The sequence below is a fragment of the Pithys albifrons genome, chromosome 15 (genome assembly GCF_047495875.1).
Source record: "Pithys albifrons albifrons isolate INPA30051 chromosome 15, PitAlb_v1, whole genome shotgun sequence".
Classification (NCBI taxonomy): Eukaryota; Metazoa; Chordata; class Aves; order Passeriformes; family Thamnophilidae; genus Pithys; species Pithys albifrons.
The window spans coordinates 18,246,968-18,274,251 of NC_092472.1; the positions used below are offsets into that span (position 1 = coordinate 18,246,968).

General features: G+C 46.7%; 1 protein-coding gene across 4 annotated transcripts in view; it reads left to right on the plus strand.

Moving 5' to 3' along the window:
* FSTL4 (follistatin like 4) overlaps nt 1-27,284 on the plus strand; it is a 231,406-nt gene that overhangs the window by 98,238 nt on the left and 105,884 nt on the right. For all 4 annotated transcript variants that reach the window (XM_071570400.1, XM_071570404.1, XM_071570403.1 and 1 more), the window contains one exon: nt 26,421-26,611. In XM_071570400.1, coding sequence (XP_071426501.1) covers nt 26,421-26,611 — 191 coding nt within the window. The remainder of the gene's footprint in view (nt 1-26,420; nt 26,612-27,284) is intronic.

Sequence of the window (27,284 nt, forward strand, 5' to 3'; positions counted from 1 at the left end):
TTAAGCAAGTATCTGATGGTAATTTTCCTCCTCATACTAAGTCAATTCTTTTCCCATAATAAATGATAATTTTGTACAGATTTTGTACAGAATTTCAAAAGAAATCCCTGTGGAAACCCACCTGCCTCTGTCACACACAGTCTTTCATTTTTACCTCTATCTTCCCTCCAGTTCTCAAGAAGTTTCTTTCTAATCAGGGAAAATGATAATCTGCACGTTGGCAGAACATTTTCTGTGCTTGAATGTAAATAAATTACAAACTTGGTGGAAAAAAAACCCTCAACCAACCAGGGGAGGCTGATAACTCCTATCACTGCAGGAATCTCAAACAGGTACAAATTCAGCCTCAGGTGGTGGGGCTTTATTTCCTCTGTACTTTATTTGTTGTCCACGTGTTATTTCTGTGCTTTGTTACTTTTCAGGCTGAATCCTCTTAAATGTGATGGATAAATTGCCAGTTTATAAACAGACTGCATCAATCTTTGGGGTAAATTATGGAAATGCCATTGATTTATGGCAAACACGGGGCAATCTACTCCTAGATTTGCTAAAAGGAATGTGCAGGAATATGTTTAAGGTCTTGTTTGAGGAACTGTTCACACACTGAAACAGAAAATCTCTCTGTGTCCACCTCACTTTTCGTTGCAAATCAGATTAATGTGTCTTGTAAGTTCATTTGGGAGCTTAAGCCAGGCTTAAATGTTGATGAGCCTCATGTAGGACATAGTAAAGACAATTTTTGCTTTTTCAGTGTGTTGAATTTAATAATAGCTCCCATCATTCCATCAGCAATTTTCCAAACCACTCTGGGTGGTGTAAACGTGGAGAAATGCCAGCAAAGTGGGGCATGGTGTTGGCATGATTAAAAAGTGACACATTCCTGACCCTCTGCACTGCTGGACTCTCACAGCCCTGGAAAGAGCTGGGATGCAGCAGAGGTGGCCTGAGGTCAGGGGAATGTGGGTTCCAGTGAGCACTCCACATGTGCCAGTTTTGCATGTGGCACTGAAGCTGTGCCCTTCCAGGTGCCAGGGTGAGGGTATCTGCCTGCCATGAAAACACTCCCACAAATACAAGCTGGCACAGGGAGGTGAGGAGTGATCTGCACATTAGGGCTGTGTGATCATTGCTTGAAAGCTCTTCAGGTAGGAACTTTTTTTCTTGGTGAAAACCTGATTAATGGAGGTGAATTTCTGTCCTTGTTAATTATCATTGCAGCTGTGGGGATGGGGGTTGTGTAGGAGCATCAGAGAATCATCATCTCCTTCCAACCCCCTGCCATGGGCAGGGACACCTCCCACTGTCCCAGGCCACTCCAAGCCCTGTCCAACCTGGCCTTGGACAGTCCCGGGGCTGGGGCAGCCACAGCTTCTCTGGGCACCTGTGCCAGGGCCTGCCCACCCTCCCAGCCAGGAATTCCTTCCCCATTTCTGATCTAAATCTGCCCTCTGTCAGTTTAAAGCCATTCCCCCGTGTCCTGGGGGATTTGTGTAGGGCTGGGGTGTGGGATGGGTTCTCTGGGGGTGGGCTCAGTGCCCCATCCCTTCGCCCAGGGCAGGTTCAGGTGCTCCTGGTGCAGTTCGGGGATGCAGATCCAGTCCTGGCTCCTTCCTGGGAATCAGCACTGCTGCTCTTGCTGGCACCTTCCTGTGGGGTCTGCTCTGCTGCTGGAGCCTCCCTGTAAATCCCATTACTTCTAATTGAGTGGGGATCAATCACAAATTAAGGAGTAAGAGGAAGGTTTCCAGGTGAGATTTAAATGCAAGGCTTTTACTGATAATATTTTGCATTTTCCATCAAAGTGTCCTGGAATGCTTTACAAAGATTAATGAATTAGACCTCACAACACCTTTGCATGCCAGGAACATGGTAATCCACCCATTAAAGGGGAGGAATTGCAGTCTGGAGGAGACACAGTGACTTCCTCAAGGTCACAGACAAAAATAGCAGAGCTCTTGTGGAATCATCCCAGTTGCAGACTCCCTGACCCTGCAGGCACAGGTCAGTCTTGGGGACAGGTCATTCCAACACCAGCCAGTCTCCTCCCCAGAGGTTTGCCATGAAGCCACGATGCTGAATGCCAGCCATCACTGGAGTTGTGGTTTTTTTTATTTAATCTAGAGCCAGCCAAATACTGCAAACATTTATGGTGACATTTAGTTGCATTGTCGTAGTGAGCATTTGGCTGCATCCATGGCCCTGGAGTTTGCTATTCATGAATATTTTAGCAAATTGGTTTACTAACAGGAATGTTGCCAGGAAGCCAATGTTCCTGAATATTTGTGGAAAAGCAGATTTAGCTCTGTGTTTGCAGTCCCTTGCAGTGGGAGTGTTATCTAAGCCCCATCTTAACGCTCCTCTGGGAGCACCAGCAGAGCCAATTAAAGCAAATCTCCTTGGGAAATGTGATTCTCAGAACCCACCCACCCATAAATAAACCCTGATATAAAGAGTTCTGTCTCAGAATAAAGACTGGCAGGCAGCAGGGCCAGCTGTGTGCAGCTCACCCTTGGCACAGCACCTGGCAGGTGCACTGGGAGCCGTGGGATGCTCCAGGAACCTCAGATATTTGGGATGCTCCTGCATGGAGAGGAGAGGTTTTGGTCCACTCAGTGTGGAACAGCATCTCTGCCTCAAAGACTCCTTGATTTGAGCTGTACAGACACATCCCTTGAGTGCCAGGGGGGTGCTCAATGCCAGCAGTGGGGGCAGGGATTGGATATTGGGCAGAAATGCTCCCTGTGAAGGTGGGCAGGCCCTGGCACAGGTTGGGCAGAGAAGCTGTGGCTGCCCCAGCCCTGGGAGTGTCCAAGGCCAGGCTGGAGCAACCAGGGACAGTGGAAGGTGTCCCTGCCCATGGAGGGCGTGGGTTTGAATGAGCTTTAAGGTCCCTTCCACCCCAAATGATGATTCTGTGAAGTCACAGCACCGTCCCTGTGCATCCACAGCTTCCCATTCCTGTCCCATTTGTTCCCTTCTGGTTATCATCAGACTTCCTCCTTCCCCTGCTGGAGGTGTGAGAGATGCAGGCGTTTTGGGGATTAATTTATTCATAAGCACAGCTTCCCATAAGCAGGAACTCAGGGGTCAGCCCATCTGAATGCAGCTGGTACAGCCCTTCCAGCGTTTGGAAGAGCTGCTCAGCCAGCACTGAAGAGCTCAGCACATCTGGAAAACATCTGTCTTGGACTCGTAATACAGCATTGTCATTCTTGGAGTGACTGCAAAGCAGGGCCTCGTGGAAAATGTTTAATACTCCTGGACACATTGTGGTTTGTGTTAATGGTGAAATAGCTTGTTAGGTCCAGCCTAAGTGGCAGAAAATCCTGCTGAAGCTGAACAGCACTGAGCAAGGAAAAGGCTGTTAAGGCAAAAACCTCAGCCCCTGAACCCAGGAGACTTTGGCTGGGTTTTTACTGGAACAGAACTGAAGGCTAATGAAGGCATTTTGTGGCCCCACACTGGCTTTCAGCTGCCTTTTATTTTACATAATGAGTCGGGGAAAATTGGAGTGCAGTTACTTTGGGCTCACTTCAGACAAGTGAGCAGGTTGCAGGCAGCTCTTGTGGGCTCATCACCTACAGCCAGTCCCTTTGGCTCCTCTCACAGGGAAATGCTGTGTCTTCTTACCCAGGGCTGCTCCACCACAGCCAGCCCAGGAAAACCATGGGAGTGGGAGCCCTGCTCTCCTGGCAGCTGCCCCACAAATCCAGCTCCTTTCTGGCCTGGGGGGATTTTTGGCAGGGTTTTTAACGTCAGGTTTTGCCACTTTGTTAAATTGATGGAGGTTTTTTAATGGGTAGAAATTGTTCAAATGGCTCCTCTTTGTGTTTTCAGAAGCAGTGGGGTTTTTTTAAAAAATACTCATTTATTTTCTTCATTCTCAACCCAAGACAAGCTGAGATGTTTTTCATGTTATTATATGAACAGACATCTGGCTCTTTTTTATTCTTCTTTTCCTTTTCAATCTTAGTGTTTTTATCTACTTAACACTTCCTTGCTGTCACCTTTGTTTTGGAGGCTTCAAAAGAGATCAAGATTTGGAGAAGTGTTGAAGAAATCCTTCATTATGCTGTTTGATACTGTTACACCCATGAGAGTGGATCCAGTTTGCTCTGACATCTCACCTGTGCTGCCTTGTCTGCACAAGTGAAAGTCTTTGCTAACCTCAGCTCTGGGATTTTTATCCTTCTTAAGATAAATTCCCATTGGCATTTGGGGTAAATTGTAGTGTTTTTTGAGGTGAACTTTATTGACATTGATACATAAAATTCTATCAGTTATCCCCAAAGAACACTTGCCAGTGGCAACCTACCTAAGGAAAGGGGCAGTCCTGAATCCCCAAATCTTGGCTCCTTCCTCCTCAGAAAGGCTCCAGACAAAGCCCATCATCCCCAACAAGGAGCTGGGGAACTCTGACATTTCAGGGTAATCAGGTAGAATTACTGCATCTCTGGATATCTTTAACCTGTTTACTGACATTTCCCTCACATCATTTCCTGATGTTCATTGGATCAGAAAACAGCCTGGAGCCACATGTGCAAAATGCTTCTTGGAGTGTTTTGATCTGGGCACGTGAAGTCCTTGTATAAAATAAGATCTATCCTGTGTCAAGATAATCCATTGGGATATTGTAGTTCTTGACTTTTTTTTTAAGCTTCCGTGGTTTTCCCCATTTATTTATTACTTTAATTTTCTCCCCCTGCCTCTTCCCAAGTTCAGAATTGTGCCCAGTGGCAAAAGGCATCTGCAAGCAATGAGTTCAGAGGGAATGGGAATAGGATTTTGTTGGTTTTGAAAAAAGGAACACCAATCTTTAGTTAAAATGAAGGAGGAGCATTGTGGGGGCACTGGAAGTTCTGCTGGAGCTCTGCAGGTGGCTGTGGCTCTCTGAGTCCTTGGGCAGGACTGCTGTGGCTTTTGCATGATGAAGTTGGAAAACCTTCCAAAAACTTGTCCTGAGGAAGGTAAGAAAATAATCTCGCTTAGTGTGTTGAAGAAAATACTTCAAAGTGTTGTAAAAATAATGTTGGGATTTGCAGTCTGGGTCTGAATGAGCTTTTGAGTGAGAAGGTGCTGTCTAAAGCCAAGCCAGGTGAGGTCTGTCACTGCTGAGGGAGTTCAAATGCTGAGCAAACAGGAGGTTTATTCAGGAATTACTTTCTGTGGCAGGTCCTGCTTTTCTGTACTGCAGGAAGTTGTGTGTGTTTCTAAGGTACATTGGCAGCACCTGAATTAATCTTCTTTTAAAGGTTTAGAACAAAGGAAAGCTGAGTATTCACATGTCTCTTCCACTCTGAGATGAGTGGGAGATACTCTGGAGTGATCTTGGAGGTTTGTTCTGACCTTTCTGATTCCATGTGAGGAAATTCCTGAGATGTTGGTCTTAATTTTTCTTTCATTGCTGCATTTGCCTTGATGCTTTTTACAGTAGGAAAAAGCAAACCCCTGAATGTTTCAGGACAGAGAGCACAGAATAAGTAAAATATCAGCTATGGGTTTATTGCTATTACATTTTCAGTCTCAGTTCACAGTTGTGGCTGATGAGAAAAGCATGAGCTCAGTGATGGAAAAAGCTGTTTGGCACTAAGAGCTGTTTGTAGGAATTTCCCACCTGTGGCAGGTACAAACTGGAAGGGTTTCCCCCCCTCTGTGCCTTAGTGCTGTGAATTCTCCCCAAATTTTCCTGGCAGTGAGGAGCTGAGAGGGTGAGGGATGCCCCAAGCAGGTTTTTGTCAAGCCAGTGCCGTGCGTGTTCTGGTTCCTGCTCCCCCAACTTCCATAAAAACTCTGATGGATAACAGCAAAATGGAAAAACAAGGTTTTGTCAGTGTGAAACAGGGCTGAGAATTGACATGTTGCCTTTTTTAGGCCAGTTTCTTCCCCCTTTCTGTGTATTTTTTTTGTGATAAGGGATCAGCACTTCTGATCCAAAGTTTTGATCTGAGGGATCCAGGACCCAGTTCAGGGGTCTGAGGTGACTCCAGGACCCAGCCCAGGGGTCTGAGGTGGCTCCATGACCCAGCCCAGGGGTCTGAGGTGGCTCCAGGACCCAGTCCAGAGGTCTGAGGTGGCTGCAGGAGACCCAGTCCAGAGGTCTGAGGTGGATCTGGGACCCAGTCCAGAGGTCTGAGGTGGATCTGGGACCCAGTACAGGGGTCTGAGGTGGCTCCAGGACCCAGTCCAGGGGTCTGAGGTGGCTCCAGGACCCAGTCCAGGGGTCTGAGGTGGCTCCAGGACCCAGTCCAGGGGTCTGAGGTGGCTCCAGGACCCAGTCCAGGGGTCTGAGGTGGCTCCAGGACCCAGTCCAGGGGTCTGAGGTGGCTCCAGGACCCAGTCCAGGGGTCTGAGGTGGCTCCAGGACCCAGTCCAGGGGTCTGAGGTAGCTCCAGGATCCAGTCCAGGGATCTCAGGTGGATCCAGGATAGAGCCCAGGGATCTGAGGAGGATCTGGGATCCAGCCCAGGGATCTGAGGAGGATCCGGGATCCAGTCCTGGGGTCTCAGGTGGATCCAGCTGAGATGGGCACCTTGGCAGGCAGGAGGCATTGGGTGTGCAGTGGAAGGACCAAATAAGGACAAAACAGGCTATTTCTTGTCTGCTTGGGCATTATTGACCCATTTTTAGCAGCTTGTCTTGAGGAAATGATGATTAATTGTGCATTTTAATGAGCTGCCAAATAGTTCCTTAGTTGATTAATTAATATTTCTTTATTGATGCTGTCTCCATCCACTGTGTCAGTGCTGGTTGCAGCCTCCCAGCTCTGGAGAAACTCTGGGGAATGGGCTCTCCCTTCTGCTCCCTTCCTTTTATTTTCAATTCTTCATGTGGGTTTATGCTCTATAACTTTTTTCTTTATAAACTGACTTGTAAACATCAGGCTGAGTGATGGAGACTCTGCCCACTAAACCAAGGCCCTTCTGTGCAGGTTTTTACTCCCGTTGCTCTCTGGTGAAAGGCCTGAGGGCACCCAGGGCTTTTGTCCTGCTTTTCTGTGGATGCTCTTCCCAGGTGTGGCCCTGCCTGTCTCTGGCAAAAGGGATGAGCTCAGGGAGGGAGGAATTCCTGAAGGCACTTGCTGTTATGTGAGGAAACACAGAGGGCAGGAGTGGAGTGTTACAGAAGATGCTGCTTCAGTTCTTCCTCAAGAGGAGTGGTTTTTTCTGTGCCCACCCTCTCTTGCACCACAAACTCTTTGCACCCAAAATGTTTTATATAAATAACCCCTGTAGGAAACTCAGGTGCTGGTTTGGAGCACTTGTTTTAAAGACACCATAGAGTAAGATGGGAAGGAGGCAACATGAATAAATATATATTTACATGTTCTAATGATGTAGGGGTTTCATTAGGCTTGGGCTTTGGGGGCCTTGTACAACTGTAGCAAAAGTTGGGGTTTAATTTTTTGCTTTGGAGTTTTATTATGGCTGGAAGAAACCCTGATTGTTGAGGCTTTTCAAAATTGCACTGCAATAAATACCTGAAAAAGTGAATGTAAATAGAGCACAGTGAATGAAATGTGAATATGTGTATTTATGTAAAACATGCTCATATCTTGTAGGCAAATGTACATTATTGAGGAGCTGCTTTGAAACACCACCTGCAGAAATCCCTTAATATTAAATAGATAAATCTTATCTTCAAACTGGATTCATGTGTAGAAACAGCCAAATATATTCTTAGTGCCAAGTAACTGCAGGGTCGTGCCCTCTGTCCAAGGCCTTGTCATTTTAATGGGTCAGGTTTAATTGCTCATTCCCCACACCTGGAGCCACTTTGTCCTTGTTCTTCTGAGGATTTGTTGCTGCCATGAGATATTGGTGGGGTTTGTAGCCTGAGCTAGGACACATTTGCTGAGTGTTCTCCCTACATTTGGAGCAGTTCAGCTCCAGCAAACTGAGCTGCAGGTTGGTGCCTGTGGAGGAGCCCCCCGGGTTTCCCACCCCAAGTCCTGCAACCTGAAAAAAAGCAGCTGATGTGTCATTTTTTGTCCTGGAAATCGATGCCACATGCACAGTGAGCTCAGGCAGAATGCTGGTGATTCCTGATATCTCTGTAAGCCTCAGTATAACAACAGGCTTTGCCACTTGATCTGTGGGCTTAGCCCAAATCAGCCTCTCTTAAAATGGAATTATTTGGCAGGAGTAAGTCGTGCTGGAGGGAGCTCAGTGGAGGGAGGTGGGTGGTCTGGACACCTGTTGGCTTTTCAATACCCTCATGAGTCCTGGGAGCTGTTCCCAAATTCTGGCACACACTCAGCTGGGGTATCTGTTACTCTTCCATTGGCCAAGGGTTGCCACGTGGAGAAAGGTTTGGGTCTGCATGTCCTCAGTGCAGTGAAGGCTCCTCTGGGTTTGCCCATTGAACAGCCCGAGCTTGGGGTTGTTCTGCTGAGTTTGGGTTTCCCTCAGTGCCCCAGTAATGGCTCTGCAGACAGATGGGGGGATTTGGAAGTGGTTGTGCTCACTGGGAGCGTGAGCTGGTGGGGGTGAAGATGACAGCAAGATATAGATGGTGTCTGCTTAAGGCTTTGATAGCTTGTAGTAAAACCTTTCCAGCAACTCAGCTCCCGTCATGTCTTAAACTGCTTGTGAAATAAATAGAAGTGACAGCTCTGCACGCAGCACTGCACCCTTTGTGCCCAGAATGGTTTTCATCTGGAGCAACCCAGAGGCAGAAAGATGAAAGGCTGGGAGCAGTGGCCTGCATACCCACAGTGTGTGTCACATGAGTGACACATGTCCTGATGCATTCTGGATGGCACTGGCTCAGGTGCTTCTCTGTGTGATAATGAAAGCAGTGCCCGAATCTGATTTGAGATCTGCAAATGGGAAAAGTGGCCTGGCAGCTGCAGAGTATCATTTACCCTGGGAAGCCTCCTCGCTTGGACTGCCAGGGGGAAATTAGGAGGGAACACCTCCCAGTCCCCAGCTGCACCCCCGTGGTGTGGAAGGTGCCAGGATGTGACCAGAGCTGGGTGTTTGCAGGGTGGTTTGCCTTTAATTTGCCTTTAATTTGCACCAGCATGGCATAAATTGGTCTGGGGGAATCCCCCTGTTTACACAACTCCCAGTGACAAACTCGTTGGCCATTGGGGTTTTTGACCCTTCTCTTTCTGGCATATTTTCTTTAAAGAGACCTGAAGGCATCACCCATTCCCAGCTGTCCTTTTGCTCTGCTGGGTTGCAATGGTGTGTTATTGCACAGAACTGTTCAGGCTGGAAAAGCCCTCCAAGATCATCAAGTCCAACCATTCCCCAGCACTGCCAAGGCCACCACTAACCCATGTCCCCAAGTGCCACATCCTCACATTTGTTAAATGCCTCCAGCAGGGCTGGTGACCCCACCACTGCCCTGGGCAGGCTGTGCCAGGGCTGGACAACCCTTTTGGTTAAAACTGGGTTGTAATAATGCCAAGGTCATGGGTCAATTCCCTGTGTGGGCCATTGACTTAAGAGTTGAACTTGATGATCCTTGTGGGTCCCTCCCAACTCAGAATAGTCTGGGATTCTGTGAATTGTCTCCAGAATCCAACCTAAACCTCTGCTGGTGCAACTTGAGGCCATTTCCTCTTGTCCTTCCCATTTCCATGGTGGGGGGCTCGTTCTCCATCCTGTGGGTTGGAGCTGAATTTGCTTCTGTGGATCTGTTAATCCCCTTGTTGGAGGCTGGGCTGAAATCAGTGTCTGTCAGTGAGAACTTGTCATCAGTGCTGACATTATTAGATGCCTCATTCCTATATGAGTAGGTGTTATTTGAGATACATAATAGAAAAAGGGAATCTGTAGGATGGCTAAAAATACTGCAGAACGGTGTATTTATGGCTCCTGTTACACTTTGACACTCGTGGGTTGGTTTTGCTGGGAAAAAAATGTTCTTTCTTTTGTATTTTATGAAGAATTGGTGACATCTGGTGCTCTCTTATAAGGAGCCCTCTCAAGACTGCCGACTGAAATAAACCTTTGAGTGAGGAAGATTTGTCTTGCAGCGTGTCTGGGAGAGAGGCTGCAATTAGCACCTGATCCCTGCCCAGCTCAGCTGGGTCAGGCAAACACCCTGTTTGGAGCATATTGTGAAACAAAAAAGGTTGTTCCTGGCTCGGGTGTAATTGAATAAAGACCTATCCAAGTGAAAGGGGCAGTGGAGGGGTCTGTTCCCCGGGAGATGGGCATGGGGAGCAACCAGGAATGTCACAGGGGGATGTTTGCAGGGTCCCCAGAGCTCTGTCTTCAGTGAAATGCCTTTGTATTTGTGGCAGGGCGTGGAGGCTCCTTAAATTCAGAGTTTTGACATTTGTGTTTAATGTCTAATAAGGGAAAGTGGACAGAAGGGGAAGCTGGTTTGGAGTGCAGGGTGTTGCTGAGGGATGGGGAGGTGCTGTAGCTGCTCCAGCCACGGATCACACCGTGCTGGGCTTCCCAGCTGGAATTGCAGCACTAAGAGTGACCTGAACGTGCCAGGTGGGATGTTTAGTTCTCCCATGAGGAAAGGCTGAGAAAATTGAGGTTGTTCAGCTTGGAGAGGAGAAGGCTCCAGGGAGCACCTTCCAGTTCTAAACAAGCCACTGGAGAGCCAGAGAGGGACTGTGGATAAGAGCCTGGAGGGGCAGGACCAGAGGAATGGGTTCAACCTGCCAGAGGGCAGGGTTAGATGGGTATTGGGAAGAAATTCCTCCCTGGGAGGGTGGGCAGGCCCTGGCACAGGTTGGGCAGAGCAGCTGTGGCTGCCCCAGCCCTGGGAGTGTCCAAGGGCAGGTTGGACAGGGCTTGGAGCAACCTGGGCTGGTGGGAGGTGTCCCTGCCCATGGCAGGAGGTGGAACCAGGTGCCCTTTGAAGTCCCTTCCAGCCCAAACCATTCTGTGATTTTATAGATGGAATGATCTTTTCTTAATGAACATCCAAACTGCCAATACTTGTCTTGGTGCTCTGTGATGTGGGGAGGGTTGGGTTGCAGTGGGTTGTTCTGTGAATCTGAACAGAGAGGGAGCCTTGAACATCTTCAAAGAGGCAAGAAGTGTGTGTTGGCCTCATTGCAGAATCTTGCCTGGTTTTACTGATGGTGAAACCATCTCCAGTCACAGTGTTGCCTTTGTTTGCAAAACAAAGTAAAGTTGCAAAATGCTTTCCATTTTAGAGCACTTGAAGTTGCTTTGACCTTGTAAAATGTTTTGTGCTAACTTGAGAATTTTACGACTTTATTTTTATTTTTTAATTTGAAGCTGTTTTTATTTGGTGAAATTCATGCATGTGCCATGTCTGATGATATTCTTGTTTTTTAAATAGGAACTTTGCTGATAAAGAGCTGTTGTATTTTAAAAAAACTTTGAAGAGAATTACTATCCATGGGTTAATTAAAATGCTTCATTGAAAATTCAGAGCCTGCTCTGAATGACTCTTTGTCTCTCACTGTGCTCTGCCTTGGAGCTGTCTTATGTTTTTAAACAAACAAAAATTAGCATTCAGGAAAAGGGAAAGTGCCCCTCAAGTAAATCCCGTTCTGTGCAAAGCTGGTTTTATTGAAGAGATTTGGGCTCTTCAATTCATTGAATGCAAGGGCTAAATTTGGGTAAAAACATCTATTTTATGCATATGGTGCAGCTTTTAATCATAGAATCCTGGAATGGTTTGGATGGGATGGGATCTGTAAAGACCATCTGGTTGCAAACTCCCTGCCCTGGGCAGGGACAACTTCCACTGTCCCAGGTTGCTCCAAGCCCCATCCAGCCTGTCCTTGGACACTTCCAGAGATGGAGCTTCTCTGGGCAACCTGGCCCAGTCTGAAGACCTCGGTCCTCACTGGGAACATGGAGCTTCATCAGCCTGTGAGAGGGGCAGTTCTTCATGACATTGAGATGTTGCTCTGTCTCCTCTCAAACCCAAGATGTCATCTTTGGGTTTTTTCTTGGGGAGATCATCTGCCTGTAGTGGAGATCTTGTCTGCTTGGTTCTTGTTTGAGGAGTGTGAGCCCCAGAGAAACAGTCGTGTCATTGCATTTTACTTCTCTATTTACAACACAGAAATAGAGTAAAACTAAAATTTTTAGATTCTGTCTTTCTATGACTTTTTCTGCCCATAAAAGAGAGAGATGCCAGGCCCTCTGGGAGCTGTGACTGCCTGGAGCATGTTTCTCTGGGGGTGCCGTGGTGGTCCTGGGAAGTCATGTGTGAGTTACTGGCCTTGGTTCCCCCTTGGGCTCAGTGTTTGCTGCCTGTGCCTGTGCCAGCAGCCTCAGTGCAGTGAGAGGGTCATTGCAAAGCTTGCCAGGTTCTGGGGCCTTCATCCTTCCCCTCTAACAAGCTCTTGCTTTGTGCCCTGGCAGCCAGCAGCTGGTTTCCTCTGCTGGCTGATTTGTTGCAGAGGTCGGGAGGGGCAGCTCTGAGTTACTGTGTGGCTCCTTTTTCATTGTCCCCATAAAAGAGATGCTCTCGATTTGGAAATAAAGGTGGAAGAACAACAGACTGTCCTGAACACTTTTTCTGGATCCTCCTGATCGTGCTTTGCTTCAATAAAACCTTTCTGGCTCCTGTCAAACCCTCTGCTCTAACAGGAAGGTTCCCCCAGCACAGGGGAGCAGATGCTGGGCCAGGCCAGGGGGATGCTCAAGCTTTTGATGGTGGCTGTTGCACCAGGGAAAGCTCAGCATCCCTGGGGACAACTGGCAGGAAAAAACTCTGGATAGGAAGACTGTTGGAAGTTTCTTACTTTCCAGACTGAGGCATTTCTTTTAATAAATTTTATTCCAGTTCCTGGGCTGGGAAATATCTGTCTTGGTCCACACAGATCATCTGAATCCACATGAGTCTTATCTCCCTGGATTTATTTGAGCAGACATTTAATTGAACTGTGTGTTTTTCTTCTTCTGTTAATTTAATGTTTTATATTGTGAGCAATGGGAAAAAGCCTTTCAGGAGGTATCAGCTCTTTCTGTCATGTGTCTTCCTGTAGCCCCAAGCATGTTTTCCAAAACCTTGTTATCTTACCTGCAGTTTTGTCTTTCCTGAGGTTCCTGTTTATCCATCCTGTTTCCTGCAGACCAGATTATGACCTTGAGTCATCTCTATTTGTTTCTCAGTGAGCCCAGTGTGGTCTGGGGGCTGTGGGACAGAAAGTTTGGCTCTAACATGTCAGGCACCCAGTTTGACCCTGAAGCTTGTCAGGAGCCATCACTACAGGAAGGTCTGGCTTTTTTCCTGGGAGTTATTTTGACTTGTTTTATGCTCTCCCCATCTTCAACACCCTGAGGACAGGATCACACCTTTCTCCTGAGCCCCCAGGACTGGCTCAACCCATGAGTGGTGTTTCTTCCACTCCATAAAATCACGTTCACCTCAGACCAAAGGCAGCTCTCTGAGAAGGTCCTGCTGACTTGGAGGTCCCCCAGGGCTGAAGCTGGGGGTGGCAGGGGTGGTCTGTGTGGACATGAATGTGGTGGTGGGTCCCAGTGCCATGTCATGACACTCATCTCATCCTCCTCCTCCTCCTCCTCCTGAGCCCACGAGTTGTGTTGAGGAGGGTGGTGGTGAAGCAGCTCATTCCTGCTTACCTGAGTGCCAGAGATGGGCATGGGGGTCCTGGCAAGCAGCACCCCTTGAGTATCAGATAAAATCCTGTTTTGTGTGCTGGGGCTGGGCAGAGGCCATTGCCTGTGATCCAAGCACAGCTCTCCAGACTGCACTTACAGTTTGCTGTGACTGAGTAATTGCACTTAGGGGGAATCAATAACCTATAGATGGTACAGAATGACAGTGTGTTCTCTGTCTGCTCCAAGCAGCCATGACTTGGGTGGACACTGAAGTATTGCACCTCTCACAGGTAGGCTGGATGGCTCCTCACTGAAGTCTTTATACTTAGTTTTAATTTAAGTCTGATTCTGTTATCTCTTAACTCCTTGAAGTTTTTCATGAGTATTTTGGTCAGAAGATCCAGACAGTAAGCATGGTATGAATAAGGCCATTTCTCATTATTTCTGTCTACTTTGATATGCTTATATTGTCATTTCAAGATGCTGATTTGAATTTAATACTGTTTAGAAAACAAATACGTGTCCAAATTGGCTCCAGATGTGATTCATTTCATTTGGTGCCTTTCAGGATGTTTTGAACAGCTGATGGGTGAGTGGGGTGGAGATTGCCAAACCAGATGCTTTTTGTTTCAAGTCAAAGAAGCAAAAACTCTGCATCTAAAACAAGACAGGATTTTTCCCCAGTGTTTAAAAAGAACCCCTAATTACATATTTTAATGAAAGGAAACTTCTTTCAGCTCTGCATTGAAAACAAGTGTCAAACATAAATAGTTTGTCTGCCAAGACATGTCCATTGCCAGGAATTGCCTGGGTTGGGAGGGTTTGAGGCTGGAAGGTGCCAGTGGGACCATCTCTCCATGGCATGGGTACAGCTGCCTGCTTGAATGAGCTGCAAAGAGATGGATCCCTGCTTAAAAACACCATAAACACACTGCAAAGGGAAAGAAAATAATTAAGCAACTTAGTCCAAACCAGGTGCTGGGGATGTTTTGAAAGCTCTTGGTTCTGATTCCTTAGATACTTTTTTTTTCTGCAGAAAATACTGATATGGAATTTAATATCTGCATGGTCTGAATCATCATATGAGGAGTTAAAAAATTAAAACTGGGATAAAAAATTATTTCAGTGAGCTTCTGATAATGTGTGGGTTTTGTTTTTTTTTTTTTAAGTTCAGTTCTTAAAACATCTTTTAACCAAAAATCACAGAATGGGTTTGGTTGGAAGGGACCTTAAAGATGGTCTTGTTCCAAACCCCCTGTCATGGGTTGGGAACCTGAAAGAGCTGACAGGAAAATTTTAATTCTTTTGTAAGACTAATGAATAGAAGTTTTGACATTTGAATATCAATAACAAAGCCAGAATATGCCCCAAAGCTCCCAGGACAGAAGATCTTGATCCAGCATTGCAGGGAAAGGCTGTTCAGGAGCAGGAGGAGACCATGTGTGGCTTTCCTGGGTCAGGGCATAGCTTGGAAACCTCTGGGGTTGGATTTTGGTGGAGCTCCAAATGCTCAGGGTTTCCTAGAGCAGCTTCCTCCAGCCTGGCTGTGTGGAGGGGACAGCAAACAGCAAGAGATCTTTTTTTTCACAGCTGAAAATAAATTTATCTCACAGCCATAGGTGTATTTTCTGCTGGAGTGACTGCAGCTCAAAACACTTTGTGGTATTACAAATCCTGGCATGGGAAGCATAAAATGTCAGAGTATTAGTTTTAAAAGTTTTCAGATGTTTGGCTGCAATTGCATTTAAAAGAACAAAACTCAAAAGGTTCCTCAACTTGTTTGGAAGAACTGGAGCTGGGAGGTTTCTCCCATTAATGGGACTGGCCACTGCTTCTCAGAGGGCACCAACCCACAGAGAAAAGGGGGCATTTATTCTCATTCTGTGGGTGTGGGTGCAGACAAAGCTATCAAAGGGTGGGCTGAGTCTTGTGTTGTTTTCTCAGAGAGGTCCTTCCAGCCCAGGGAGATGAAATTACCCAACGTGTATCTCACAGGGATTGGAAATTAAACACAGAAATTGTGTTTGTTTGTTTATTTATTTATTTCTGTGCTGGCTGCAGGGAAGGGATGTTGAAATAAATAAGCACAGACCTTGATTCCAGTCGACTTTTCTGTGCTGCAAATGGAGAATCAGTTCAGGAAAGTCATTGGTCCACCGTGGTGAAAGTGGGGTGAGGACAGTGGGAGCAAAAAGGGCAGACCAGGAGGAAAATGTGATCACCCTGTAACTGCAGCATCAATGTGTGAACTTTAATTTCCTTTAAAGGTGAAATCATAAAGCCATGGGAGACTTGGGTGGTGTTTTGGTTGCCTGGCTGTGGTTTGGAGATGGATGGAATCTGTAGGATGACAAGAGGCTATGGGGGCACGAGCTGTTTTCCTTGTCTCCAGGTGGTTTTGCTAAATTTTTAATTAAAGCTTAAACACTGAGTCTTACTTTTGTCACTTTTACTTTTTTTCAAGGGGTTCAGCAGAAGTCTGGAGTGATGCAGCTTAGTTTGGACATCCCAAACCCACGTGGTGTATGAGAAAGCCTGGCAGGACTGAGGGCCTGACCCAGCTTCTAAGAAATAACATTAAATTCCTTGGCTCCCCTTCCAGATCAGGGACTTTGACTCGTTTTGTGTGTGGTGCTGAAGACAAGGAGAAAAGCGTCGGTGTGAGATCATTTGCAAACTGATTTGACTCTCATTATCATCGAGGCTTTGCAGGTGCTTTAGTGAGACCCGAATGCTTAGAGAAGGTCCCACTGGGGCAATGGGTGTGTTATCAGCAAACCTTGTTATCTTCCAGAGCCTGAGTGTGGGAAGGGCTTCCTTACACTGAATTCAGTCACATCCCTTCCTTACAGCCTCGGTATCCAGACCTTTGTGTGACTGTAATGCCAACACAGCCACTGGTGATGCAGAGAGTTATCCCTGCCTTGAGCTGCAGGTTAAGCTGCATTAGTGTCCTGAAAAAGGAAGAGAATCACTGTGGGTACCCTGTCCCTGGGAGTGCAAAACATGAGCATCACTTCTCTCACAGCCCTCAACAAGTAGAATTTATGTCAATAAAACTGTGTTAAACCCGACTTACTGTTATCAAACTGCCTCTGTGAGCAAAGAGCAGCTAAATCTGGGCAGCATTTGAACATCCTGCTCTGCTGCAATATTGAATTTTAATCTCCACTGTAATAATCCTCAGAGTCTTTATCCTCTTCAGTGCCTGAGTGTCATTCGTGTCCTGTGCTGTTTGGGCACAGCTGGGTGTGTTTGGAGGCTCAGTGGGGGGGTGAAGGCTGGCTGGAAGTTGGGAATAAACCCAAACCCTTGTGACAGTTCAGGGTTACTGTGAGTGAAGTCACAGAATTCATCCGAGCCCTGGGAGCCAAGGGGAGCATTGTTTGGATCCAAACTTGTGTTGTGGTTAATGCACTTGAAATCCATACTGAGTGTGACAAATGGGAAGCACAGAATGAAATGAAAACATTTTCTGGGCTGTGAAGCAAATTCATAGTTGGGGGTCTCTTAAAGTGAAGTTTGGGCAGGAAGGGGTTAAGATGATAAATATGTTTTCAAGGCTGTCCTGTAAATGGCTTTAACTCCTCCTTTGGGGAGAGTCCAGAGATGTGCTTTCATCATCTTCCTCCTTTTGTCTCTAACCCCAAACCCCTGTGTGATGCTGCTGGGGTGGGTTTGTCCTGGGAGGGGCAGTCCCTGCCCATGTGAGAGATGGAAATCTGGGGAGCCCCTTCCTTTGGGGAGCTCTGCAGGGTCTGTGGAGTCAGAGAGGAGCTGAAGCCCTGCAGGACAGGGACAGAAGTGGCAGCAGGAGCTGTGCCAGGGCAGGCAACTCCCCTGGGCATATTTCTCCCTGCAAACTGTGCTAATTCCCTCTCAGTGGAGTGCTCTCGTGGATCAAACCACAGTGATTCCTCATTCATGCTCTACCCTGGAATATGTCACTCTTGGTGCCGAAAATCTTCAGGAAAAACATGTTTTCATCGCCTTATTTCTGTGCTAAGAAGCTTCTCCCTGTACTTCAGGGATATATATGATGAAAAATCCCTCTGCTGATGGTTGGTGTGGGGATATTGTTATCTTGACAGGCCTCCAGCAGATCTGCTCCAGCCCTGGTACCCTGAACCACAGAAAGGTTATTTGCCTTGTCAGGAGCAAAGCACTTGCAGTGCTCAGATAACTGTCCCATTCATCACCCATCATTATAGTGCTTAAGAGGAATTATAAAAAAAATCCCACAAAGAAAAGAGGAGAGGAATTCATCCCCGAAATTCAGCCTGTAGCCTCAGTGAGCTTTTATTTATGTATTCTGTTTCTTGATCTGCTGCATTTGCTGCTCATAACGTGGCTTTGGAGTAGAAATAAAAATCCTGCTGTTTTCTCTTGTCTGGGCCAGGAGGATCGGGGGGGGGGGGTTTGTGCTGTAAATGGGAAGTTAGAGGAGATGTGTTTGTGGTTTTCCCTCTGTGGGAGCCCCGAGAGCTGTAAATGCTGCAGGTGCCTTGTGCAGGCAGGGCAGGGTGTGCTCAGAGGTGTGGGTGGGCTCAGTGTTGTGCTCAGTGGGGCAGGAGGAATTGGAGGCCTCTTTGCAGTCTTTGTCACATGGAAAGGGTTCCTTTTATGGCTTTATGTGGCTGGCACATTCTGGCATTGAGTGGCCAAATTTGACTCTCCATCAAGGAGGTTCTGTTAGTTTCTGGAGTGGCATTTATTGTGTAGGAAATATGATAGATAGATATATATATATATATTTTTATATATATATATTTATATATTTATATATTTATATATGTATTTATATATATGTATTTATATATATGAATATATATATGAATATATACACACATATATGTATATATATTTATATATATGCATATATACACACATATATGTGTATATCTATTCATATATATTTATATATATGAATATATACACACATACATGTATATATATTTTTATATATGTATATATACACACATATATGTGTATATCTATTTATATATATATATATACACACACACACACACACACACATATATATATAAATTGTGTGATTGTACTAACAAAAATCCATCTATCCTTTACAAACCTTTCTATCTTCTGCAATGGAGTAGTTTTGACCTCACCAGGTTCTGGAGGAGAAGATGGACTTTCATGCACACGTGTCCATGTTGTACATGTTTCCCTTTAATCCTCTCTTATTTTCTTCTTTTTCCTAACCTTTACAAAAGCCTCACTGTCTTCCCAGGCTATTTCAATACAGTGTTTCTCAGTCATTGAGTCAATTCAGTTTTGGGTTTGGATCTTAAGTAATTAGATATAGACTCATAGAATCAGCTGGGTTGGAAGAGACCTCTGAGATCAACAAGTCCAACCCCACATTCTTAAGCTCATTTTGTTGTGACTGTTAAAACAGCTGCCAATGGGACATTTCCCTCCCTCCTCCCTCCAGCTTAGGATGAGGCATCACTGAATTCAGCTTAATAGTTTTTACAAAGGAAAACAATACAATCTGAAGACAAAACATAATTCAGAGAGAGTCACACCGGGCCCAGAGGGTTGAGTGTGTGTGAGTGTCTGTGAGATCCTGACTCTGTGTGGAGTAGTAGATTTACAGCAGAGTGGGCTGTGTTGTGAATAAATTAATCATTAGAAAGAGGCAGCTTTGGGTACAGGGCTCATGCATAATTCACTGGGGATTTCTGTTGTGTTTACACTCACCAATAGCTGAGATGAGCAGTGCAGGAGATACTCACCAGCTGTTTGCTTTGACTGTGTTGTGTTCCTTCTTCCTCTGCACTGATGTTCCTGACGTTGTTTCTTCCCTCTGGTTTGACAAACATTTTTAATGTTTTAGCACTCAAATAACAGCAAATACTCAGCAGGCAGCAAATATAAACCCAGCAATAGGAACAGCCTTGTTTGCTTCTGGGATCACACAAAAAGCTTTCCCAGCTTTGCTGTTACATCTTCATTATGCTAAAACAGCATTTTGGGAATGTTTCCTGAGGGATGTCCTGGTGGGATGAGAGCATCTTCCAGGAATCCCTGGCTTGGGAATGGGTTTGGGCTCTCTGCAGGTAGTGCAGCATCACCTGGTAGTGCCAGGGAGGGTCTGAGCAGCCCAGGTGGTGGGTACTGAATGGTGGAAAAGCCACCCATTGCTGACTGAAAGCCAAAGGTTCTTGGTCATTTTGTTGCCCACTGTGGGATGATAAAATTCCCAGGGAAGAGATTAAAAAAACTCCAGTCATAAAGATAAAAAACCCCATCATTTAGAATTTGAGCTGCCTCAGTGAGAGCCTTTGTATCCCACAGCTCATCAGAGGGGACAGGCAGGACATGAGGTGACCCCACAGCTGTGCAGACCTGGGAGGTGACAGTGGCATCCAGGACTTGGTTTGATGCACCAGATAAATGTGTAACAAAATCCAGTAGAGGGAAATGGAAAGTAAACAAATTAAAGATAAAATATGTTTGCCCACTGAGACTAAGTAATCATTTGAAAAATTGCTCTTAGGTGTTTAAATCAGGGCTGGGAGCCTTTGCTGGGAGGTGAGTCCAGAGCAAACACATCACGGAGCTGCTGCAGGGAAAATCTCCTCCAGTTTGGTGCAGGAGGTCAGAGTGTGCACAGAATCCCTCCTGGCTTTAAAAATCCATAAATCTGGGGCACACTGCCTGGCTGGTGATAGGCACTTGATAAATTACATTTATTGTGTGTTTTCCCACCTGCAAACTTGCTCCTGCCTCCCTCCCCAGGGCTGCTCCTGCTCCCTCCCAGGCAGGACACAAATCTGGAACTTGCCTTTGGACTTGGCAAACCAAGTTGTAATTCTTGGGCTTCCCAAGAAAGGCTGCAAATCCATCCATCTCTTCCTGTGCACTCGGGGCTGGGGCATGTGATTCATTTTGGTTTCTGCACTTTGGAAGGTAATTGTTTGAGGTAGGAATAGAGTTCTTGTTTATAGAACTGGGAATTAATATTCTCTTGCTGTAAGTTTTTAATATGTTTTTAAAACTCACAGAGTAATAGATGGGGGCTTTTTCTTGTAATAAAATGAAATATTGAAATAAATATACACTAAGGCAAGCTTTAACTCTTCCAGGTTGTAAATGTCTGTTGTTTAATGGTATCTACTTCATGGCACGTGTTCCATTCCATTTCTGTGATAAATTCAGTGAGCTCCCAGTTGCTGCTAAATTATATATGGATGGCTGATAAATGTACATCTTATTAGTTGAAACACATCCCTGGGATAAGCAAGTTAAGTTTGGGGGTTTATTGTTAATTGAATTCTTTCAGCAGGGGCAGCTGAAGGATGTTGATGAATTTGCAGGTGTTAAACATCTGCTCCCCTTAGCAGGAACTTCCCCAGCGTTTCCCTTAACCTGGTTATTCAGAGCAGGACTAAAACAGGCACTCAGGTGGTGCTGGTGATGCCGTGAATGACCTTCCCCCAAAAAACAGGACTCTGAGCCACGTTAGTGCAGGGTAAGATAAAAAGTAAAGGTCCTTTAATATCACAGGGCCTACAGCCCACAGGAATACAGGATGACATCCATGTGTCCCAGTTCTTGTTTCCATGGCTTTTATAATAAGATCTCTCCAATCATTGCTTTACACATTTCTCAGTTCAGCCCCAGTCCCACCCCTGGTCCAACCCCCTGGAATTGGGTCTGGGGTCATCAGGACCCTCTGTCTTCATCAGCTCTTCTTCCTCAGGCACACAAAGGTCTCTTGGAGCTCATCCAGTCCTGGCTTTTGGGTCACTGACCTGTGTTTATGTTTCATTCTGTGGGCCTTCTGATATCCTTCAGCTCTACCTTGGAAAGGAGTCTAACCAAGATTAATTAACTAAAGGAATTTGAGCTCCCTGTTCTGGGACAGGGGTAGTGATAGAAAGGCATTAAACTGTTAGAAATATTAACCCTCTAAAAATCTACAACTACTGTGTTCCTAAAATCTACAAAATGTGAAAATCAGAACAAAAACCCTTTGGCATCACTGGGATGGGAGCAGGAGGCAATTAGAGCTGCCTGAGCATCTCCTCCCTCCCTCCCTCTGAGCACAGAGAGGCTGTTCAGAGGGGCTGGAGGAGCAGAACTCAGAACTCTCCCTGTGGTGCTGTCGGGGTTGCAGGAGCTTTGCAGGGAAGTGGCTGCACAACACGGTGTTCTGTGGGGAGCTCTCTCAAGTGACGTGCTGGATCCTGTGAATTTTTATAGATTAAGATCTGGGTTGATTTCTCTTCATCCCAAATCAATGTGCTTAGACCCATCACAGAATCATTAAGGTTGGGAAAGACCTCTGAGGTCATCAAGTCTAACCTTCCACTGAATACACCCATGCCCAACAAACCACCTGGTGAAGGGCCATGTCTGCTTGTTCTTTGAGCACTTCCTGGGGTGGTGACTCCACCACTCCCTGGGCAGCCCCTTCCAATGCTCAGCCACTCTTTCAGTGAAGGGTTTTATCCTCATATCCAACCTGTAGTATTTACAGCCTGTAAAAATCAGAGTTGAGAAGGTTCAAACTCAGAATGTCTCTAAATTGCAAAAAATATGTGAATTTCACAAAGGTTTCTTGATGGTCTTTCCTTTCTCCAGCTCCCCTTGCTCAGTGGGGTCTGTTCATGGAAATTGTTGAGAAAAGCAGTTGTTTTCTTCTTCTTTCCAAGCACATAGGAAAACTGGGAGGGAATTCCATCCAACCTCTCCGTGCATGTGCAGAAACAAGCAATTAAAGGAAGAGGAAGATAAATAGAAAGAGACAGAAAAAAAATGTGCCTGGTGGGGTGGGGATTTGCAGGGAGACCCCTGAAGAACTGAAGTCATCTTTAATTTTCCTGTCCCATGTAAACCTGCTCTGTGGAGCCACCAGGCCACGAGGCAGTGGATCATTGGGGTAAAGAGATCACAGATGTCTCACTCAGGTTCAGCAGGCTGAGGTTTGGGGACCTCAATTCCACTCTGCAGATGTGCCAGCACTTCATTGTGGATGCAGGAAAATGGGCTGGTGCTGATGAGCAATTTGGCTGTAAATGGCACAAGAATTAAGGAGTCACAGTCAGAAATAAATTTGTATCCTGTAACATTTTAATTTAGTAATTTTCTGATGCTTCTACCAGTGCCAGATAAAGCCTGAGTGAAACACAGCAAAGGATGGGCTGTTTGAAAACAGAACTTGTCTCCAATCCCCTTCATTTTGTCTAGAAATGTTATTTTCAGTAAGCACATCTTTTTTGCCCTGTGGATACGGATCAGAAAACAAAGCTTAGTGCTCTCATCTCCTGCTCTGAATTTCTTCCTGGAGCTTGCAAACTGCCACAGGAGCAGCTGAAATAAGCCAGCACAGTCTGAGAGGAGCTGTCAAATCAAATGATACCCCCAATACCTCCTGCCTTAGAAATGACACTCTCCAGCCTGCTCTGTGTGACCACATTGGGTGGTGGTGGGGGGTTGCTTTGGAAATCTGTGCCACTGGAGTTCCCCTTGGGTGGTGGGTTATTTGTACTGGATGCTTGTTGTCCCCCCTCTGGTGACAGTGACAGGAGCTCTGTTCTGCCATGGGGCTGGGCTCAGGCAGGTGGTGGCATGGTGGGATCCCAGGAGCCAAAGGGACTGGCAGCAATCCTGGGATGCCTGGTTGGTACATCCCATCTGCCCTGCTGGGATAACTGAGCCTGACCCTGAGCTGGGATCTGGGCAGGTTTGCACAGAGTCACAGAATATGGACCCACATTCCAAGGGCTGGAGCCCAGAGCTGAGAGCAGTGGGTACCTGTGCCCAGGTGTGCAGAGATGCCACCCAGGGGCACCTCCTCCAGAGCTTTTGATGGGTCACATGAAGTTTGAGTCTCCTTGTGTGGATAATCACAGACTGATGGGCCACAAGGAGTTTGAGTCTTCTTGGGTGGATAATCACACACTCCTGCACTTGGCTGGGTGCTCCTGTGGCTGCTCAGCTTCTCCCAGGGGTTTGAGGAGGAGCTGCAGGTGCCACCTGCCATTCTTCAGCCCATGGAGCTGTGCTGGAAAACAGCTCAGGAACCACCAGTGGGGCTCAGACCCTGCACAGACTTGGGTGTGTTTGGGCTCCCAGCTGCTCTCAGGGTGGCTGCACACCAAGGCTGAGGGATTGGTGCTCAGTAGGTGTTATCAGATCATTTTTGATATTTAAGGAAGTCCTGACACTTGTAGTAATCATTGCATTGTAAGGCACCTTGCATGGTGATACTCCACTGGGAGATGAGTTTTCCCATCAAAGCAAGGCCTGCACTTGCTCAGTTTGTTTTTATTTTGTACCTGCATTCCTTTGAAGGACACTTTCATCCCCAGCCTGGCTGCTCCTCCTTCAGCAGCTTCTGGTTGAAGATTGCTCAGGGATCCCACTGTAAGAACCTGCAGCAATTCACAGAATCCAGGAGTAAAATTTTTAAAGAGGGCAATTATTGAGGGAGCTGGATTAATGATCTGTCATCACAATTTAGCCACATTCACCACTGACCTTTCACAGGGAGGATGCTCTTGATGAATGTAGTTCATTACGGAATTCTGACATGAAAACAGAATGGCATTCTGTGTTTCTTGGCAGGCTGATCAATATTTTATCTGCCAAAGCATGCAGAGGTGCTAAACAGGATGAGTTATGGCCCTGCTGCAGAGCAGAGCAAGGAGCAGCTTTGCTCAGAGAGAGCAGAGCATGCAAGTGGGACACTTGGTGGCCACACTTTACCAATCAGACCTTCAAGTGCTGCCTTTTTCTTTTCCTCTGTTGCATTGTTTTTCTTTGCCTGTCTTTGGGTTGGTTGGTTGGTTTGTTTTTAATTCAAACAGTGCTGGGCTTCACTGCTTTCCTAAGTGCTGTAAAAGCAAAAGAAGGGCTTGTTTCTTTGCAGATCTTCCCCAGCATGGGGTGGGAAATCAGGGATTTCTTTGGCTGGGGTGTTGCAATGTGGCTCCTCACTTTGGGCTCCCTCCTACATCAGGCAGGGGAGGGCTTGGGGTTGGGGAGCCACTGCAGGCTGGTGCTGCAGCATAGATTTAATTTCTGAAATTAAAAAAACCTTCAAAAATCCAGAAATGCCTGTCTGTTGAGCATGGCCAGTATAGTGAAGTTCAAACCAAAGAGCACTAAAAGCTGCTCCTTCTGTGCTGGTTGTTTGAAAGGCAGCAGCATTTTCCTCTGGGGGCTGTAAATCAGATGTAGGGCTGTCCCTCAAAGAGGGACACACTGACTTCCTCCAGCAGTGGGGTGGGAACAAGGGCTGGAAACCACCAAGCACACACAGAGGTGGAAGCAAACTAATTTTCCCTGTCTTCATTAACCTTAGATACATCTCTGGGATTAAGATTGGACTGAAAAGAAAACTCCAGCTCAGAGAAAAATATTACTGCAGTAGCTCAAACAGTATTTACAGCAGAACTGCTTGATCACACTGGATACAGCAATCAGGTTTTCTCTTAAATAAGCTGGTGATGATTGAATGAAAGAAATTTTTTCATTCTGCCTTGACAAACCATTAAATTACATGATTGGGGAAGAAGAAAGCAAGAATAATAAACTAATAGCAGCTGAACAGCCTTGTTTTTTCTGTAAAACAAAACTGATCCCATGTGGGACCAAGTGCTCTTTGGAGGTTGTTCAGAGCAAAGGAAAAATGTATCAGCTGCTAAACATCCCCGAGCAGTGAGAAACTCCAAACCAGAAGGGTCTGAGTTCAGGGTGGGAAATAAGCCTTGTCTTGCAGTTCTTGCTCATGTAGCAGGAGGGCACTGACCTGAGTGGTGAGCACATGTCAGCCTCAGTGTCCTCTCTCACCTTCTCATGTCATGGTGCTTTTGAAGTTGGGAGCACAAAATATGAAGGGTAAAAAAATATCTTGACAGTAGATGGGTTTGCTCTCAGAGAAATGCCTCCCACCTGGAATTTTAATTGGGTTTGGGTTGGAGTGGGACCAAGAGGTCCAAAATGTTGCAGCTCAGCAAGAAAAGGGGAGGATCATTAGTTGTCAGTGTGCCAGAGCTGTCTGTGATTTTTCAGAGGAACAATGTTTGGGGTCTTTGGGGAGCTGATCTACAGGGGTATTGTCCCTGCAGTGAGACCACGTTGTCTTAGAGTTAGTGCAACAGGATCAGTGATGGGATTTAAAATAAAAGTTTGTTTTAAAGGCAACATGACATAGAATTTATGTTAGAGAAATTACACTGTGGAGAGAAGGGCATCTGAGGGGGAAGGTGGGTTTGTTGGTGGGAGATGGTTGATGCCCAGCAGCTGGCACCTGCAAATTCCCTTTTGGTTGGAGTGGCAATGCATTCTCAAGACATGGCTTGGAGGATGTCATGCCAGAAATGGATGGATGAGGAAAATCCACCAGCCACTGAGAATGCTTCAACAACTGATGGTGTTAATGTGGTTTAAATGTACTAAATGTAAAAAGTGCATAGTCATTGCCTTTTCTTCCCATAAACCCCTGCCAGGCCAGGGGGCTGGGAGAGGGACAGTGACCTCACATTTCCTGTCACCCCCTCCCATTGAATGTAAATCCCCTTACTCCTATTGGCACAAATCCAGACTGCCCCCTTGTCCCTTATTAGTGAGTTTGTGGCCCTCCAAAGTCCATATAAACCTGTACCCCTGATTAAACTTCCTCTGTGTTCCTGCCTTGCCAGTGGTCCCTGCGTGTCCTTCCTGGGGGCTCTCAGAGACCACATGGTTGGGGTGAGCAGAGAGCACACACTTCTCCTGGGTTAATGGACTGATAATCCAGGACCAGGAGAAGTTCCATATCGTTGCAGATTCCTTCAGCACGCAGCAGAACGAGGCTGCAAGAAGCCAACCCTCCTAGGTTGGTTTGAGCAGGCCCATGTTCCTGACCACTGTGTTGCCCTGCAGGTGGCACGTGCACCATGGCCGAGTACGGCCGGCTGAAGAGCATCCTGCTGGACCTGCAGGCGCGGCGCCAGAGCCCCCCCAGCAGCCTGGCACGGGACAGGGCGGCCCAGAAGCGCTTCCTCATCCAAGAGCTCTTCAAGCACTTGGATCTCAACAGCGATGGGCACCTCAGCAGCTCCGAACTGGCTCAGGTGGGTCTCTTGGGCAGTGCAATGGAATTGGGAAGTGGGGTTTGGTTCAGAGCATGAACTGAATGGAAAGCAGCAGAGCTGGGGTGGGAGCTGGTCCCTGTCCAGCTGCAGCAGGAGAGGGAGGGAGGGAGGACAACCCACCACAGCCACTGAGTCCCTCTGTGCATCTCCTGGCAGTCAGGGTTGTCTCTTGGCCCTGTCCAGCTCCAGCAGGGGAGGGAGAAAAACCCACCACAGCCACTGAGTCTGTCTCTGCATCTCCTGGAGACAGTGTTGTCTCTTGGCTCTGTCCAGCTCCAGCAGGGAGGGAGGGAGGACAACCCACCACAGCCACTGAGTCTCTCTCTGCATCTCCTGGAGTCAGTGTTGTCTCATGGCTCTGTCCAGCTCCAGCAGGTGAGGGAGAAAAACCCACCACAGCCACTGAGTCTCTCTCTGCATCTCCTGGAGTCAGTGTTGTCTCTTGGCTCTGTCCAGCTCCAGCAGGGGAGGGAGAAAAACCCACCACAGCCACTGAGTCTCTCTCTGCAAATCCTGGAGTCAGTGTTGTCTCTTGGCTCTGTCCAGCTCCAGCAGGTGAGGGAGGGAGGACAACCCACCACAGCCACTGAGTCTCTCTCTGCATCTCCTGGAGTCAGTGTTGTCCCAAAGATTTGAAGCTGCTCTTCAAGCA